This window comes from Lissotriton helveticus, chromosome 8, assembly GCF_964261635.1.
Source record: "Lissotriton helveticus chromosome 8, aLisHel1.1, whole genome shotgun sequence".
Lineage (NCBI taxonomy): Eukaryota > Metazoa > Chordata > Amphibia > Caudata > Salamandridae > Lissotriton > Lissotriton helveticus.
The window spans coordinates 158,351,995-158,368,580 of NC_136069.1; the positions used below are offsets into that span (position 1 = coordinate 158,351,995).

The 16,586-nt window shown below is 43.0% G+C and overlaps 1 protein-coding gene across 1 annotated transcript in view; it reads right to left on the reverse strand.

The window, feature by feature from the left end:
• Positions 1-16,586, reverse strand: part of UMODL1 (uromodulin like 1) — a 621,262-nt gene that overhangs the window by 249,305 nt on the left and 355,371 nt on the right. The window contains exon 12 of the mRNA XM_078658858.1: positions 1,887-2,381. Coding sequence (XP_078514984.1) covers positions 1,887-2,381 — 495 coding nt within the window. The remainder of the gene's footprint in view (positions 1-1,886; positions 2,382-16,586) is intronic.

Genomic DNA, 16,586 nt, shown 5'->3' on the forward strand with positions numbered 1-16,586 from the left:
CACTTGGGCCTACCATAGGGGTGTATGATATGAAGAAAAGGGAAGGCTTAGGGGCTGCCAAGTGGTTGCACTTGCCAGTCAACATGGCAGTACCAGTCTGCACACAGGCCCTGCAATGGCAGGCCTGAGACACACCTAATAAGCTGTTCTGGTGGGTGGCACTACCAGTGCTGCAAGCCCACCAGCAGCATTTGATTTACATGCCCTGACACCCGCAGTGCACTGTACTAGGGTCTGATAAGTAAACCAAATCAGCCAATTATGGAGTCACTAATCCACACATCAATTTATAATAGGGAGAGCATATGCACTTTACCACTGATCCGCAGTGGTAAAGTGCCAAGAGTCATAAAACCAACAAAAACAGGTCAGAAAAAATACAGGAGGAAGAAAAAAGGTTCAGGGATGACCCTGCAAAAAGGGCCAAGTCCAACAGATACCTTTCATTATCCAGTTAGGTAGTCGCATTCAGAAGTTAGCCAGGCTAGGATGCCAGCCTGCAACCCTGCGCTAGCTAATGGGGCTATCAACTTTCCTCAGCAATCAACAACTTTTGGAGGTTTTTCTCTTTAGACTTATATAAACTTATTTGTCTATCTTAACAATATACAGCTTTATAGGCCTTCTCTAGGTGATACTTACATATAGTGTTGAAGGAAGGGATGGCATTGCCATTAATGGTAATGGCAAAGTCGAACTAGCAGCGCGCACATTGCTCTTCCAGTCTGCAGTGGCAGGCTGGTAGGCATTTGCCCTTTGTCGCACACATGGTGGCACAAACTATGCTGTGGTCCTGGGTGGACACTCTGCCCTAGGTACCCTATACTAGGAACTTATAAGTAAGTCAGCACTTGCCAATTGGGGACATCCAACTCGACATTACTTTGGCAATGTATCAGAACACTGGCACTGAGGACTGGACAGCAGGCCTCAGTGCACTAACAAAGTAGAAAAACCAGCAGCTAGTAGTCCAAATGGGGGCAAAAATTGGGGTAAACCTGCAAAAAGCCTGTTTCCTTACACACTTACACTCCCAGACACACACATGCACCGTACTCTGGTGAGCGTGTTAGTCTTTATAGGGCTCACAGTGGAAATTTACAAAGGGTTTAGGGAGACAAAAAGCCGACAACAGGCTCCCTGGTGTCAAGGACCATAAAGCACACTATGTCACAAGTGAACTGGATATACGCATTTTGTGCAATCTCTGGGTTACGGTATATATCCCTCCAGTATCCAATGGCACTGACATTTCTTTAAAAAACATATAATCAATATTGTATTTCTCTTTCACATTCTTCCCTATTGCTTGGTAAACCATTGAGAACTTGCCTCCTGGCGTATATAAATGCCATATATATTGCCTAAGAAACTGCAAATTTCAACAAATTATTTCAATTTTTGACAGATGATTTGACGTTTTCCCTTATTCATCTCAGGGTACAACAATATACTTGACTGTAACAATGTTTCTTAGCGAACAACCTATAAGAATCTGAGATATTATGGGGTATGTTGATAGATGCATACTGACTGAATGATTTGGAGCATCGAAAAGTTTTGATTGGAAGGGGGAGAAATGGCAACTATATAAGGTAAGTTTATAACTAATAAAGGATACTACAACCGGCAGGGAAGCTGAAGGGGAGGCAACTTACTGCACATTCAAACACCGCACTCTGCATTCTATATTCAGCAAAAACATCACTGAATTCCACATTAAACCCAGACTGAATGCAACAAGCACTTGTATACTCACTCTCCCAAAAATAGGTCTCTCGGGGCATAGAATACAAAACATACATTGTTGGCATGCTAGGCATCAGTAACAATACAAAATACAAAAGACTCTATGAGGTGAATGGTTGTGTAAGCATTATACTTACTACGTGCTGTCAAGTTATCAGGACTCCCGTTAGGCTCGGGCAAATTAACATCAAATCTGTTTTTGGATTTTGTTGTGAAATGGATGGTGTTGTTCTGCTCCACTTTAAGAGTCCATGTGTTAACTGTTTTGTCCTCTGTAACTGTAAGACTTGAGTTACTGCTGTTGGGAGTAGTGATCAAAGAGTGGCCAACTGAGGTTCCACCACTTGTGTGGTTTGATGCCCCTAGCAATGCATGCATTGTTGAGTTGATTAGTGATATATTTGATTCAGTCTGGACATCTGTTGTTGATGGTTGATGTGTTGCCGCAACCCAGGTCTGGGGAACACTGCTACTCGCCTGCGTTGTGTTGCTCTGAGTTGTTATTTGAGTCCTCTTATTTGTTGTGTCTGAGGTTGGAGGACCAAAAGGATCAGTTGCTGATTTGCTTGCAGATGTAACCTCGCTGCTCCCTGTTGTTGTTGGCCTAGAAGTTGGTATTGGCATGGCACTTACTATAAGTAAGGAAGAATATTATATTAAGTTATATATTAAGTTAGAGATATGTTTATTTTGTTTTAGTTTGTCTATCATACATGTTTTCAAACGCCTCTTAAGATTTGAACTGCTTACAACAAAACCAGACAGAAACAAATGATGCTCTGCGAGTGGGCAGGAAAGAAAATGGAGAAGAAATGAAACATCAATGTAAAAAATGCTTGCTTCTACACTATCCAACATTGAAAATAAAAGCCTTCAGTGGAAGCTAATGAAACCACAAGGCATTGTTTAATGTATCATAGCAAATCAAAATCTATTTTAAGCCCATGTTCAAAGAACTTCTAAGAAACAAGATCTGGTTTCCCTATGCATGACATCATGTTGAACTAAAGACAACATTCCGGTGTATTTTTGGATACTGATTATATTCCAAACAAGACTAAGGGCTTCATTACGACTTTGGTGGTCTCGCAGCGGGCAGCCATGCCCGTGCCCCACTGTGAGACCGCCAAGCCCGTAGTCAGATCGCCCACTGGATTATGAGTTTAATCCTGGTGAGTGGTCCTGCTGCAGTGGTCCCACTGCAGTGCCGTTCTAAGGCTCAAAGGAGAGTCATAGAATGGCAGCGCCACAGGAGCGTCACAGCACGTTCCTGCACAGGGAGAAATGTACCATGTCATGCATTTCTTCTTGTGCAGGAATTTGGCGTTAAAACGTGCAGGTGTCCCCCTGTATAGAGGCTACAGGGGGCCCTGTAAGGGTCCCCTGAGTTACTTCACTGCCACCCTTTCCATGGCGGGCTCTCCACCGTAAATAGGGCTGCAGCCAGTTAACTAGTAATATGCTATGTAGTGCTGCACCGGCACCACCCGCATATTGCAGCCTCGGAACGCTGCAACACTGCCACAGGATCACGGATCCCCAGTGGTTGCAGAGGTCCTGTGGGGGTCTGACTGCCAAAGAAGGAATACAGCTGTTGGACCACTGGTGTGGCAGTAGCCAAACAGCCACCTAGCAATTAAGTTCGAAGAACATCATTCTAAATTGGCTAGATTTAAAGCGAGAGATAATGGGGATGAATTTAATTATCCCGGCTGGATTCTCCTATCCTAATTCTGTCAATTTTGAGATATCGTGCCTAGAATGGGAAATAATCCGGGGTCTTGGAAATGTCAGATCCTTTTTTGCAGGTTTTTCTCCTGAATCAAAGGACTTTTCTGTGGAGGTCATGAGGTGGGAAAGGTAGGCTGTATGGGTTGCAGGAGCGGCATTTTAGGCTCCACAGTGCTGGGATCACAGCCTACTGGACTTTGGATGCAGCTTTGACTCGTCTACCAGTTTGTGTCCCCGTCACCCTCCCGCTCCTCTTTCTATGCTGTGCCTCTTACCCCCCTCCTCTTCCCCTCCTCCATTGTTTACTTTCCCTGGGATCACAGCTTACTGGACTTTGGACGCAGCTTTGACTTGTCTTCCGGTTTGTGTCCCCGCCAAACCCCTCCTCTCTTCATGCTGTGTCTCACACCCTCCCCTCCTCTTTCCCTCCTCCATTCTCTGTCTACTTCCCCTGCCTACTACACCGCCTAGCCCCCGTCCGTTTGTGCCCTTTGACTAAGCGCTCCTTCTTCCCTTGTTGGGGAAAGATCCAATAGTTATACTCTGGATTCCCAACGAACCCGCTGAGAGAGTCCCCAGGGCCAAGGGAGCCAAACACAGTAGAGGTATGGTATGGCACCCCTTGCCAAAGCACTCACTCGCCCCTTTTTGGGAAGGATCCAGTATGTAGGCCTTGGAGTCTCAGAGACCCCACTGAGAGAGTCCACTGTGTATAGGGAGCCTCTCGCAACAGAGATGGGGAAATGATACCACTTTCCCTGGGATTACAGCTTACTGGACTTTGGACGAAGCCTTGACTTTGTCTACTGATCTGTGTCCCCGTCACACTCCCCCTCCTCTTTCCATGCTGAATCTCTCACCGTCCCCTCCTCTTCCTCACCTCCATTCTCTGTCTATTTCCCCTGCTCCTACCCCCCTCCCCTGAATCTCTCCCCTTGCCTGCTTTTTCCCTTAGGTATATGTCCTCCTTGTTTGTCTCAACCTTCCATGTGACTATGTTTGCCAAGCTCTAATAATTGTGTAACCTTTGTAACAATGTAACCTGCAACTATGGTCTGATACTCATGCAAAGCTCTCTGATACCTCCGGGTCTAGCCAGCGCTCTATAAAACCTTTAAAATAAATAAATAAGTAGGAGAAGGTGGGTGTGGTGTGGCCCACATGCTTTCACCTGAAGCATTTTGGAACCTGGTAAAATCAGGAACAGGAAAACTAGGGCACCTCAGAATCGCCCAGTGCGGTATTCATCCTCTTGCCCCCCTCACCTCATCCACCATGTCATGAAATAATGTAGCTGTGACACTGTGTGTGCCCATATATATATATATATGGGCTTACGTTAGAGACACGAGTGATTTTTTGTCTAAAATCTTTGACATAGAATGGCATGCCAACTACCATTTCATGACATTGGATGTACAATCATTGTATACTAGTATTAGACATACTGATGGACTCAAAGCTATGAAACACTACTTGGGCAGCAGACCTATTGAACTATACCGCCATATAGAAATGCTATTGGAAATGGCTGAGTGGGTTCTGACAAACAATACGTTTATCTTTGATAGATTACACTATAAACAGCTACAGGGATCAGCCATGGGAACTTGCTTCTCCCCCAGCTATGCGAATTTGCATATGGGCTGGTGGGAGGAGCAGGTACTAAAAGTCCAGCACGCAGAAATTATGAAAAACAATGTAATAATGTACAAACGATACATTGATGATATTTTCATCCTGTGGCAAGGTAGTGTTGAAGAGGCAGAATGTTTTGCTTTGACTCTGAATGAAAATGCCTTAAACTTGAAATTTACATGTAACACCAACGCTGAACATATCCAATTTCTAGATCTGGAGCTATATGTACAAAACAAAAAGATACAGACACGCACATATAGAAAACCCACCGCAGGAAATTCCCTACTGCATGCGCACAGCTTTCACCCCACACCACTGAAACAGTCAATTCCCTATGCCGAGTGCCTGAGAATGACTCGGAACTGCAGCACCACTGAGGGACTTTCCAATGCCAAAGAGGAACTTTTCACAAGACTCAGAAAGAGGGGGTATACAGCTAGCACGTGCCAGCGGGCCGAAGAGAAATGTAGAGGCAAAGACAGAAAAGATCTGATTTTCCCCAAATCTGAGGCAAAAGTAGGGGAAGAGAACAAGAAAAATCCCCCAAGACTCATAACCGGGTACAACAGATACCACAGCAATCTGAGAAAAATCCTGAGAAGACATTGGCCCTTAGTTCGAGGTGATGCAAACATAGGCACGATAGTGGGGAAAAAGCCCTTCGATTACTTTTCGGAAGGCTAAGTCAATGAGGAATGAGATAGTCTGCAATGCACCAGTTCTCAAAAAAACGAAGAATTGGCTAGATTCCCAGAAAGGCTTTAGGAAATGCTCCAAGTGCAAGGCTTGCACGCACGGTGTAAACACTACCACAGTGCAGGTTCCATTTAGGACAAAACCTTTCATTTTGAGGGAAGCATTCACGTGCAAGACAGACTTCGCAATATATGTGCTGGTCTGTACATGTGGCAAAAGATATGTAGGGTCTACAATTCATCCAGCTCACGTGCGGATCTTACAACACTTAAGAGCAATCACCAACAATGATCCTGCGTATCCTGTGGCCAGACACATACATGAGGCTCACCAAGGTAATGCCAATAACATACAATATTTTGTTATTGACAACATTCCTAAAAACCCAAGGGGAGGCAATCGCCCATTGGCGCTACGCCGTTTGGAGTCAAGGTACATCTTACTCCTAAACTCCAAGATCCCATTCGGTCTGAATGCGGATGAAGTCCTAAGTGTCCATCTATAGCAACAGTGCCACTATATGTCCTCTCTTCTCCTAGTACCATTCGTAATAACATCTGCAGTTCACGTACTACAAAACTCACGGGCATATACAGGGGCACGATAGAGCACATTACTAGACATATTATGTCAGTAAAAACATCACGTCTTCACATTCACAATTTTTAGTTCATTTACTCACCAACACGGTTTTTCCACCACGCGCTCTCTAGCCACCAAGGCTTTTAATATTTTATTAGATTATTAACTCACAGTATTTGTTCCCTTTATTGCCCTTTTTTTAAAACTCTGGCGAGCATTCAGCGAACCAGGGCAGCGTTGCTAAAGCAATTGACGCACCTAGCCGGCTTCGCACACCCACCAGGGCATAAAACTATGGGAAGACTACCAACTATCATTACAAGTATAATGCATGTATGCAACATGTACCAGCATAAGTGCGTCGCAGAATCTATGCCTCAGAAGCAATTTTCCCAATCAGAATGTGTCCCACTGCTTGGCGCACTTGCGAGCGATAATTATTTAAACTTCTGTGTATCCTTACACAAGCATCGCATTCGCCTACAGCGGTACTATTACTAAGATGCACAAATAATTGACTGTTTACACTATATGTAATAGACTTCGTATCTTTCTACGCACACATGTGCGGAACACAGTCAATTACATACCGTGAGGGAACCGTAGCAGGGTGTAGGTTATCGCTTGAGTCAGTCGTCTCCAGTGTAAGTGCCTCATGTCCCATACACGCGCGCAGCGTCCACACGAGGCCTCAGCAATGCTTTGACATACAGGCAAACCAGAAGGGCTACCATTGAGGGACCTTTATTGGGAACATCCATGGGAAGAACAGTACAGAAACTGTAGCACGTTGTGGTAATTAACATTATTTTGTTTTACTTAATAATGTCACTGATGTTTGTAGGATGACCTTATTTTCGGCTGTGAATTTTAACATGCTGTATTAAGAAATGGTCATTAATATATGTTGACACATATGGGTTTGGTGAAAAAAGTAACAGGAAAAATAATTTAAAAATGTAAAATGATTTCTGAAGTAATGCTCGTCCTGGATACAATAATGTAAAAAATAATAATTATGCAAAAAGTAAAAAATAATTATTTAAAGACAGGTTTAGCCACACTGTAACCATGGCAATTTCCAGTTCTAACCTGTACTGTGATTGAGAGACACGCCCAGGAGGTGATGCATATTTAAACGCCCTAGATTGAAATGCAGATGTAGTGAACAAGGCGGTAACGCCGAAACGCGTCTAAGCAGACACTGATCCTTGAATAAAAGTTTGGATTCAGACCCACGGAGTCAGCGCCTTCTTGAATCTCACAAGCATGGTATGAAAGAATATATATATATATATATATATATATATATATATATATATATATATATATATATATATATATATATATATATGAAAACACAACACACAGCTTCTCCTGGAATACTGGAACCCAGCGGAAATTGGCGCAGATGCCGGCGAAGCAGTCCGGTTGCATAAATCATCAACGTGTCCACAAATCAGTGTCTTTGCGCTCTCGGGCAAAAAAGGCAAGGGATCCCAATGTTCAAGAAGCAGTTTTATTACACTACGCGTTTCAGCAATGAAGCCTTGTTCACGTGTAACCACACAAAGTGAACACCAGTGTTAAATAAAGTTTTGCGTGCTCCACACCAATGGTCAACACAAAAGTAGTACTCAAAAAACAAATGGTAATCATGGAAATGGCAGACATGTTGGAATGGTCATAATGGAAAAAATGGAGAAAAGTGCCACAGAAGCCGGTTGCATTATTCATTCATGCAAAAGATGCCACAGTAGAAACAAAGACAAAATCAATGACTTGTAATGTATGAGGATACCTCGTATTAAAGTTAAGCAAGCATTGCACTCAATCCATCACGTGACTTGTACTCTGTGAGGAAAATGTACCTCGTGTAGAATTAATGTAAATTACACAAGCATATTGAACAATCTAATATTCGTAAAATACAAGAAAGCTTGAAACTGTGTCTGAGTTCTGTGGCAAAATGTAGTTCAGTGCTCCATTCCTGGGTAATGCGTTGTGATAACCAGAAGCCGTTTGCATTATTCATTCATGCAATAGATGACACAATAGAAACATAGACAAAATCAATGACTTGTAATGTATGAGGATACCTCGTTTAAAATTAAAATTAAACAAGCATAGCGCTCAATCCATCACGTGACTTGCAATCTATGAGGAAATTGTACCTCGTATTAAATTAATGTAAAGTACACATGCATATTAAGCAATCTAATATTCGTAAAATACAAAAAAGCTTGAAACAGTGTCTATGTTCTGTGGCGAAATATAGTTCTGTGCTCCATTCCTGGGTAATGCGATGTGATAACCAGAAATAATACAAGGCGAAAATACACAGGGACATCTGAAGAACCGTTATTATAATGGAAAGTGTTTTACAATCTATAACCCGTCGGGCGTATGGTTCAAGATATACAGTATGAATAACCTCACGAGTGAAAGCAATCTATCCTCGGAGAAATAATAGGGTGGAAAGACTGATCCAAATAGTACTGAGGTACTAGTGCTAATGGCCCCCAGTTACAGTAGATACCATGGGAGAATAGCTCTTCATGCTGGCCCCGACTGTAAAATAGAGAGGACAACTTTACCCAGTGATGTGAAAGTTCACAGTTGGCCAGAGTGGCATATGGTTAGGTGAGTCGAACCTGAGTGGTTGGTGTCTCAAAATGTGCTACAGACTCGAGCAGTGATTCCTGGAGTGCAAAGGTTGGGTATATATATATATAGGATCTATGACATAATATCGACAGACAGAATATAGACATACAAAAATATCGAAGCAAAAATATCGACATCAAAAATATCGAAGTTCTATCTACATAAAGGTAAGTACAAAAATATCGAACAAAATATATTGTAGTACAAAAATATCGAAGTAAAAAATATAGTTTTTTAAAATGTATAAATAATAATGTAAAAATAATTTTAAAATACATATAATTTAACAAATTATAGATATAAACATTAAAACATATTTAAAAAATAATAACTAATGCATACACATTTAAAATAAATTAAAAACTCTACATATAAATTAATATATATACTTACTCTACATATTGCATCAGTAGTGAAAGCATTGGATAGCGTAGGGGAAAAAATTACTATTCCCACTCCAGAGGGTGCAATAGTAGGGAAAGCGCTGGATAGCGTAGGGGTAAAAATTACTATTCCCACTCCAGAGGGTGCAACAGTAGGGAAAGCTTTGGATAGGGTAAGGGGAAAAATTACTATTCTCACTCCAAAGCGTGCAACAGTAGGGAAAGCGTTGGATAGCGTAAGGGTAAAAATGACTATTCCCACTCCAGAGGGTGCAACAGTAGAGAAAGCGCTGTATAGCGTAGGGGTAAAGATTACTATTCCCACTCCATAGGGTGCAACAGTAGTGAAAGCGTTGGATAGCGTAGGGAAAAAAATTACTATTCCCACTCCAAAGGGTGCAACAGTAGGGAAAGTGTTGGATAGCATAGGGGTAAAAATTACTATTCCCACTCCAGAGGGTGCAACAGTAGGGAAAGCGTTGGATAGCGTAGGGGAAAAAAATACTATTCCCACTCCAATGGGTGCAAGAATAGGGAAAGCGTTGGATAGCGTAGGGGTAAAAATTACTATTCCCACTCCAGAGGGTGCAACAGTAGGGAAAGCGTTGGATAGCGTAGGGGTAACAATTACTATTCCCACTCCAAAGGGTGCAACAGTAGGGAAAGCGTTGGATAGCGTAGGGGAAAAAAATACTATTCCCACTCCAATGGGTGCAAGAGTAGGGAAAGCGTTGGATAGCGTAGGGGTAACAATTACTATTCCCACTCCAAAGGGTGCAACAGTAGGGACAGCGTTGGATAGCGTAGGGGTAAAAATTACTATTCCCACTCCAGAGGGTGCAATAGTAGCAAAAGCGCAGGATAGCATAAGAGTTATATTAACAAACTTATCAATTAGATTTTTTTTTCACAAAATAAAAGATATATTTTATTTACAAAAATATATTACTAAATACCAAATATTTATAATTAATATTTACTTAAATAACAAAAAATTACTCCCCACGCTACTCCCCCTTTAACACAAAACACACTACACATAAAAAACCACAATTAATATAAATATCAATTAATCAATTAATATTATTAAATTGATGTAATTATAAATGAACTAATTGACAAATATTAATTACCAATTCATAATTAATTAACAATTAATAATTAATTAACAAAATATTTACCAGAATAAACAAAACGTATTAATACATTATTTATAATTAATATTATACAATAATTTTAAAAAACGAATTACCAATTAATTAATTAACAATTAATTAAAATAAATAACAATAAATAAATACAATTTCTTTAATTAATTTAATGTAATTATTTCACACCCTATTCCCCTATAAACACACAACCCACTACACATAAATAAATCACATAAAAAATGTAATTATCATTTAATCACTTAATAATAATTAATTACCAATTATTATTAATTAACAATAGCAAAAAAATAAAAATTACTACATTAACTCTAATTATTTTAATTAACTAATTATTAATAAATAATTACCAATTCTTTATTAATTAACAATTAATTATTAATCAAACATATTTAAAAAACATAGTAATTAATTAATTATAATTAAATTACTTCCCACCCTATTCCCCTATAAACCCACAATCCGCTCTGATACTAAAATGCAAAATGTAAACAAAATTACTAATTTCTAAACATACATTAAAAACATGTTTAACAAACATATAAAATACATAATAAAATACATAACACTAAACAAAATGTCCATATTAGTAACATAAATACCTTAAAATCGATATACTGTCCATCGATAATATTGCACATTGATATTAAAATATCGAAATTAAAACATCAATATTATTGTATATCGATATTTTAATTTCGATATTTTGTCTCCCTACCATATATATATTTGAAGGAGGAGCTCATAAGAAATCCTTGTGGGAGCTATTGAGGTTTAAGGACAATGGTGTTTGAAGAAGGCACACGCCGAAACCGGTCACGCCAAAAGCCCTGAATAAATTACTTGTTTTGGAGTCCGGATGTGTCCCGAGTGGTCTTCTTGAAAGGGGAGAGAGTGAGTGCAATTCAAGCGTGGTTTCCAGTTACGCGCACGAGAGACCATCTCACAAAGTGGCCGAGCTGAAATAATTGGAGAGTAATGCAGTGTTTCCGAGGAGTCGGGTTAATTCAGCGGCCCGCCACAGAGACCTCCGAGGCTTTGCCAGCAGCTGGGGACATCGTGCACAGAGGGTGTGGAGCGAAGCTGACACCTGGCCTGTGCAGTCAGCTGTGATGCCACGGGGGTGTGGAAGAGAGTTTCGGGACCCCAAAGCAGGCAAAAACTTTTGTTTTATTTTCGAAGCCCCACTGCCTGAAGGTGATTGCAAGCACGCGGTATTCTGGGACTGGCTGTCCCCAAAACTGAAGCGAGCATTAGCCAATCAGCCCCAGGTGAGACCAACTACCGTTTGAAGGAGGAGCTCATAAGAAATCCTTGTGGGAGCTATCGAGGTTTAAGGACAATGGTGTTTGAAGACGGCACACGCCGAAACCGGTCACGCCAAAAGCCCTGAATAAATTACTTGTTTTGGAGTCCGGATGTGTTCCGAGTGGTCTTCTTGAAAGGGGAGAGAGTGAGTGCAATTCAAGCGCGGTTTCCAGTTACGCGCACGAGGGCCCATCTCACAAAGTGGCCGAGCTGAAATAATTGGAGAGTAATGCAGTGTTTCCGAGGAGTCGGGTTAATTCAGCGGCCCGCCACAGAGACCTCCGAGGCTTTGCCAGCAGCTGGGGACATCGTGCACAGAGGGTGTGGAGCGACGCTGACACCTGGCCTGTGCAGTCGGCTGTGATGCCACGGGGGTGTGGAAGAGAGTTTCGGGACCCCAAAGCAGACACAAACTTTTGTTTTATTTTCGAAGCCCCACTGCCTGAAGGTGATTGCAAGCACGCGGTATTATGGGACTGGCAGTCCCCAAAACTGAAGCGAGCATTAGCCAATCAGCCCCAGGTGAGACCAACTACCGTTTGAAGGAGGAGCTCATAAGAAATCCTTGTGGGAGCTATCTAGGTTTAAGGACAATGGTGTTTGGAAAAGGCACATGCCGAAACCGGTCACGCCAAAAGCCCTGAATAAATTACTTGTTTTGGAGTCCGGATGTGTCCCGAGTGGTCTTCTTGAAACGGGAGAGAGTGAGTGCAATTCAAGCGCGGTTTCCAGTTACGTGCACGAGGGACCATCTCACAAAGTGGCCGATCTGAAATAATTGGAGAGTAATGCAGTGTTTCCGAGGAGTCGGGTTAATTCAACGGCCCGCCACAGAGACCTCCGAGGCTTTGCCAGCAGCTGGGGACATCGTGCACAGAGGGTGTGGAGCGACGCTGACACCTGGCCTGTGCAGTCAGCTGTGATGCCACGGGGGTGTGGAAGAGAGTTTCGGGACCCCAAAGCAGACACAAACTTTTGTTTTATTTTCGAAGCCCCACTGCCTGAAGGTGATTGCAAGCACGCGGTATTCTGGGACTGGCTGTCCCCAAAACTGAAGCGAGCATTAGCCAATCAGCCCCAGGTGAGACCAACTACCGTTTGAAGGAGGAGCTCATAAGAAATCCTTGTGGGAGCTATCGAGGTTTAAGGACAATGGTGTTTGAAGAAGGCACACGCCGAAACCGGTCACGCCAAAAGCCCTGAATAAATTACTTGTTTTGGAGTCCGGATATGTCCCGAGTGGTCTTCTTGAAAGGGGAGAGAGTGAGTGCAATTCAAGCGCGGTTTCCAGTTACGCGCACGAGGGACCATCTCACAAAGTGGCCGAGCTGAAATAATTGGAGAGTAATGCAGTGTTTCCGAGGAGTCGGGTTAATTCAGCGGCCCGCCACAGAGACCTCCGAGGCTTTGCCAGCAGCTGGGGACATCGTGCACAGAGGGTGTGGAGCGACGCTGACACCTGGCCTGTGCAGTCAGCTGTGATGCCACGGGGGTGCGGAAGAGAGTTTCGGGACCCCAAAGCAGGCAAAAACTTTTGTTTTATTTTCGAAGCCCCACTGCCTGAAGGTGATTGAAAGCACGCGGTATTCTGGGACTGGCTGTCCCCAAAACTGAAGCGAGCATTAGCCAATCAGCCCCAGGTGAGACCAACTACCGTTTGAAGGAGGAGCTCATAAGAAATCCTTGTGGGAGCTATTGAGGTTTAAGGACAATGGTGTTTGAAGACGGCACACGCCGAAACCGGTCACGCCAAAAGCCCTGAATAAATTACTTGTTTTGGAGTCCGGATGTGTTCCGAGTGGTCTTCTTGAAAGGGGAGAGAGTGAGTGCAATTCAAGCGCGGTTTCCAGTTACGCGCACGAGGGCCCATCTCACAAAGTGGCCGAGCTGAAATAATTGGAGAGTAATGCAGTGTTTCCGAGGAGTCGGGTTAATTCAGCGGCCCGCCACAGAGACCTCCGGGGCTTTGCCAGCAGCTGGGGACATCGTGCACAGAGTGTGTGGGACACCTGGCCTGTGCAGTCGGCTGTGATGCCACGGGGGTGTGGAAGAGAGTTTCGGGACCCCAAAGCAGACACAAACTATTGTTTTATTTTCGAAGCCCCACTGCCTGAAGGTGATTGCAAGCACGCGGTATTATGGGACTGGCAGTCCCCAAAACTGAAGCGAGCATTAGCCAATCAGCCCCAGGTGAGACCAACTACCGTTTGAAGGAGGAGCTCATAAGAAATCCTTGTGGGAGCTATCTAGGTTTAAGGACAATGGTGTTTGAAGAAGGCACATGCCGAAACCGGTCACGCCAAAAGCCCTGAATAAATTACTTGTTTTGGAGTCCGGATGTGTCCCGAGTGGTCTTCTTGAAACGGGAGAGAGTGAGTGCAATTCACATTTACATTCGTTATATATTTTCACTATTAGCACTTTATGAATATTTGCACTATTGCCTTTTGCACTTTGTTGGCTATCTAAAGTTCTCTTGAAGTGACTTGCCCACTTGGGCTTTATTCTTACGAAATAGTTTCATAGGACATTGGTTAAATACGCTGCTATGCTCTATTGTTGAGCAACTCGTCTAAGGGTTTTTTACACAAATAATGTGGAATTGTACATTGTTGTTACATGGATAACATTGTTTATCATGTAAATACTTTATTTGTTTAACTTGTACTTTTGCCCGACTATCCTGCTCTGTCTCCATGAACTCTGCTTTATTAGAAGTCATGGATTGTGCTCCGGTCAGCCTTATATACATTTTTTGTTGTACCATTGGTATTGGTTTGATCAGCTTGCACATTAGCGGCGTGCTCATTGCATAGTATATTGTCTATGTCTATGATGTAAGTTAATTGCATTGTCACTTTAAATAGCCTCAAACACCATGTGTAGTTTGTCATGTGATCAAGCCTCCCTGGAGGCGAAACGCGTCATGGCGGCAGCGCTGGCTTCACGAAAATAAATCCTTGAATTTGCACCAGCATTCTTTTGGGTCGGCTCTTTGTTGCAGTGAACCTTTCCGAGCAACAACTTGTGGAATATATATATATATATATATATATATATATATATATATATATATATATATGGCAGCATAAAACCACAAGTTGCCTCCCCAACGCGTTTCGACAATCAGTCTTGATCACGGGTATGGCGGCACCTCCGACTTCTGTGACACGATTTGCAGTTTTATAATGTTACAATCAACTGCGTCATGATCTCAGTGCATCTTGGTCACAGCAGTCCCAAACAACAATCATAACTCTCCATTGGGAATACTTAACGTGATTATGCACCAAAATTCCACAAACATGGAGTCCAGTTTGTCCCGTCGCAGGCTTAAAATGTATTAGCCCGAACGGGCCTCTGACACGGACCACCCGTTTAACATCCTACGGGCAGCCCGAAATCCTTTTGAGAGTGGCGCCGCCTCTGCCGGCACTGGGCTGTGCCTTGTATATATCTTTTCCAACTGCTCCCCACCGGGCCCCTAGGAGTAAGTAGGCGGCACAGCCAAACTGGTAGACATCTCCTTTAATGGCAGCATAAAACCACAAGTTGCCTCCCCAACGCAATTCGACAATCAGTCTTGATCACGGGTATAGCGGCACTTCCGACTTCTGTGACACGATTTGCAGTTTTATAATGTTACAATCAACTGCGTCATGATCGCAGTGCATCTTGGTCACAGCAGTCCCAAACTACAATCATAACACTCCATTGGGTATACTTAACGTGATTATGCACCAAAATTCCACAATCATGGAGTCCAGTTTGTCCCGTCGCAGGCTTAAAATGTATTAGCCCGCACGGGCCTCTGACACGGACCACCCGTTTAACATCCTACGGGCAGCCCGAAATCCTTTTGAGAGTGGCGCCGCCTCTGCCGGCACTAGGCTGTGCCGTGTATATATCTTTTCCAACTGCTCCCCATCGGGCCCCGAGGAGTAAGTAGGCGGCACACCCAAACTGGTACACATCTCCTTTAATGGCAGCATAAAACCACAAGTTGCCTCCCCAACGCGTTTCGACAATCAGTCTTGATCACGGGTATGGCGGCACTTCCGACTTCTGTGACACGATTTGCAGTTTTATAATGTTTCAATCAACTGCGTCATGATCGCAGTGTATCTTGGTCACAGCAAACGCAAACGCGTTGGGGAGGCAACTTGTGGTTTTATGCTGCCATTAAAGGAGATGTGTACCAGTTTGGGTGTGCCGCCTACTTACTCCTCGGGGCCCGGTGGGGAGCAGTTGGAAAAGATATATATATGTATATATATATCCAAAAGAAATCCTGAGCCGCTGAATCCCAGGCGGCACTCAAGCAGGTAACGACCTCTTCCCCAAGAAAATGCAAGATGCTCAATAACAGGCCATCCAACACCGTAGAGTGCAAGCAGTCATTGTTTATTATTCAATGCAATTACGGGCAGCTGCCCTCCCTGACGCGTTTCGCTCTGACAAGCAGAGCTTGATCACATGACGCGCCACTGTAGGTTGTGCCTTATATGTGAAGTAAAAGCCCATTAGCTTAAAAAATAGGCTTAAAGGTTAAGTTTTTAAAGTGCAAATAATATATGAGTAAATCACATGCAGATATCTGTGCAATTACAGAAATGACACACAAATCAATAAGAGTGGTGTTGTGTACCCAAAACATATA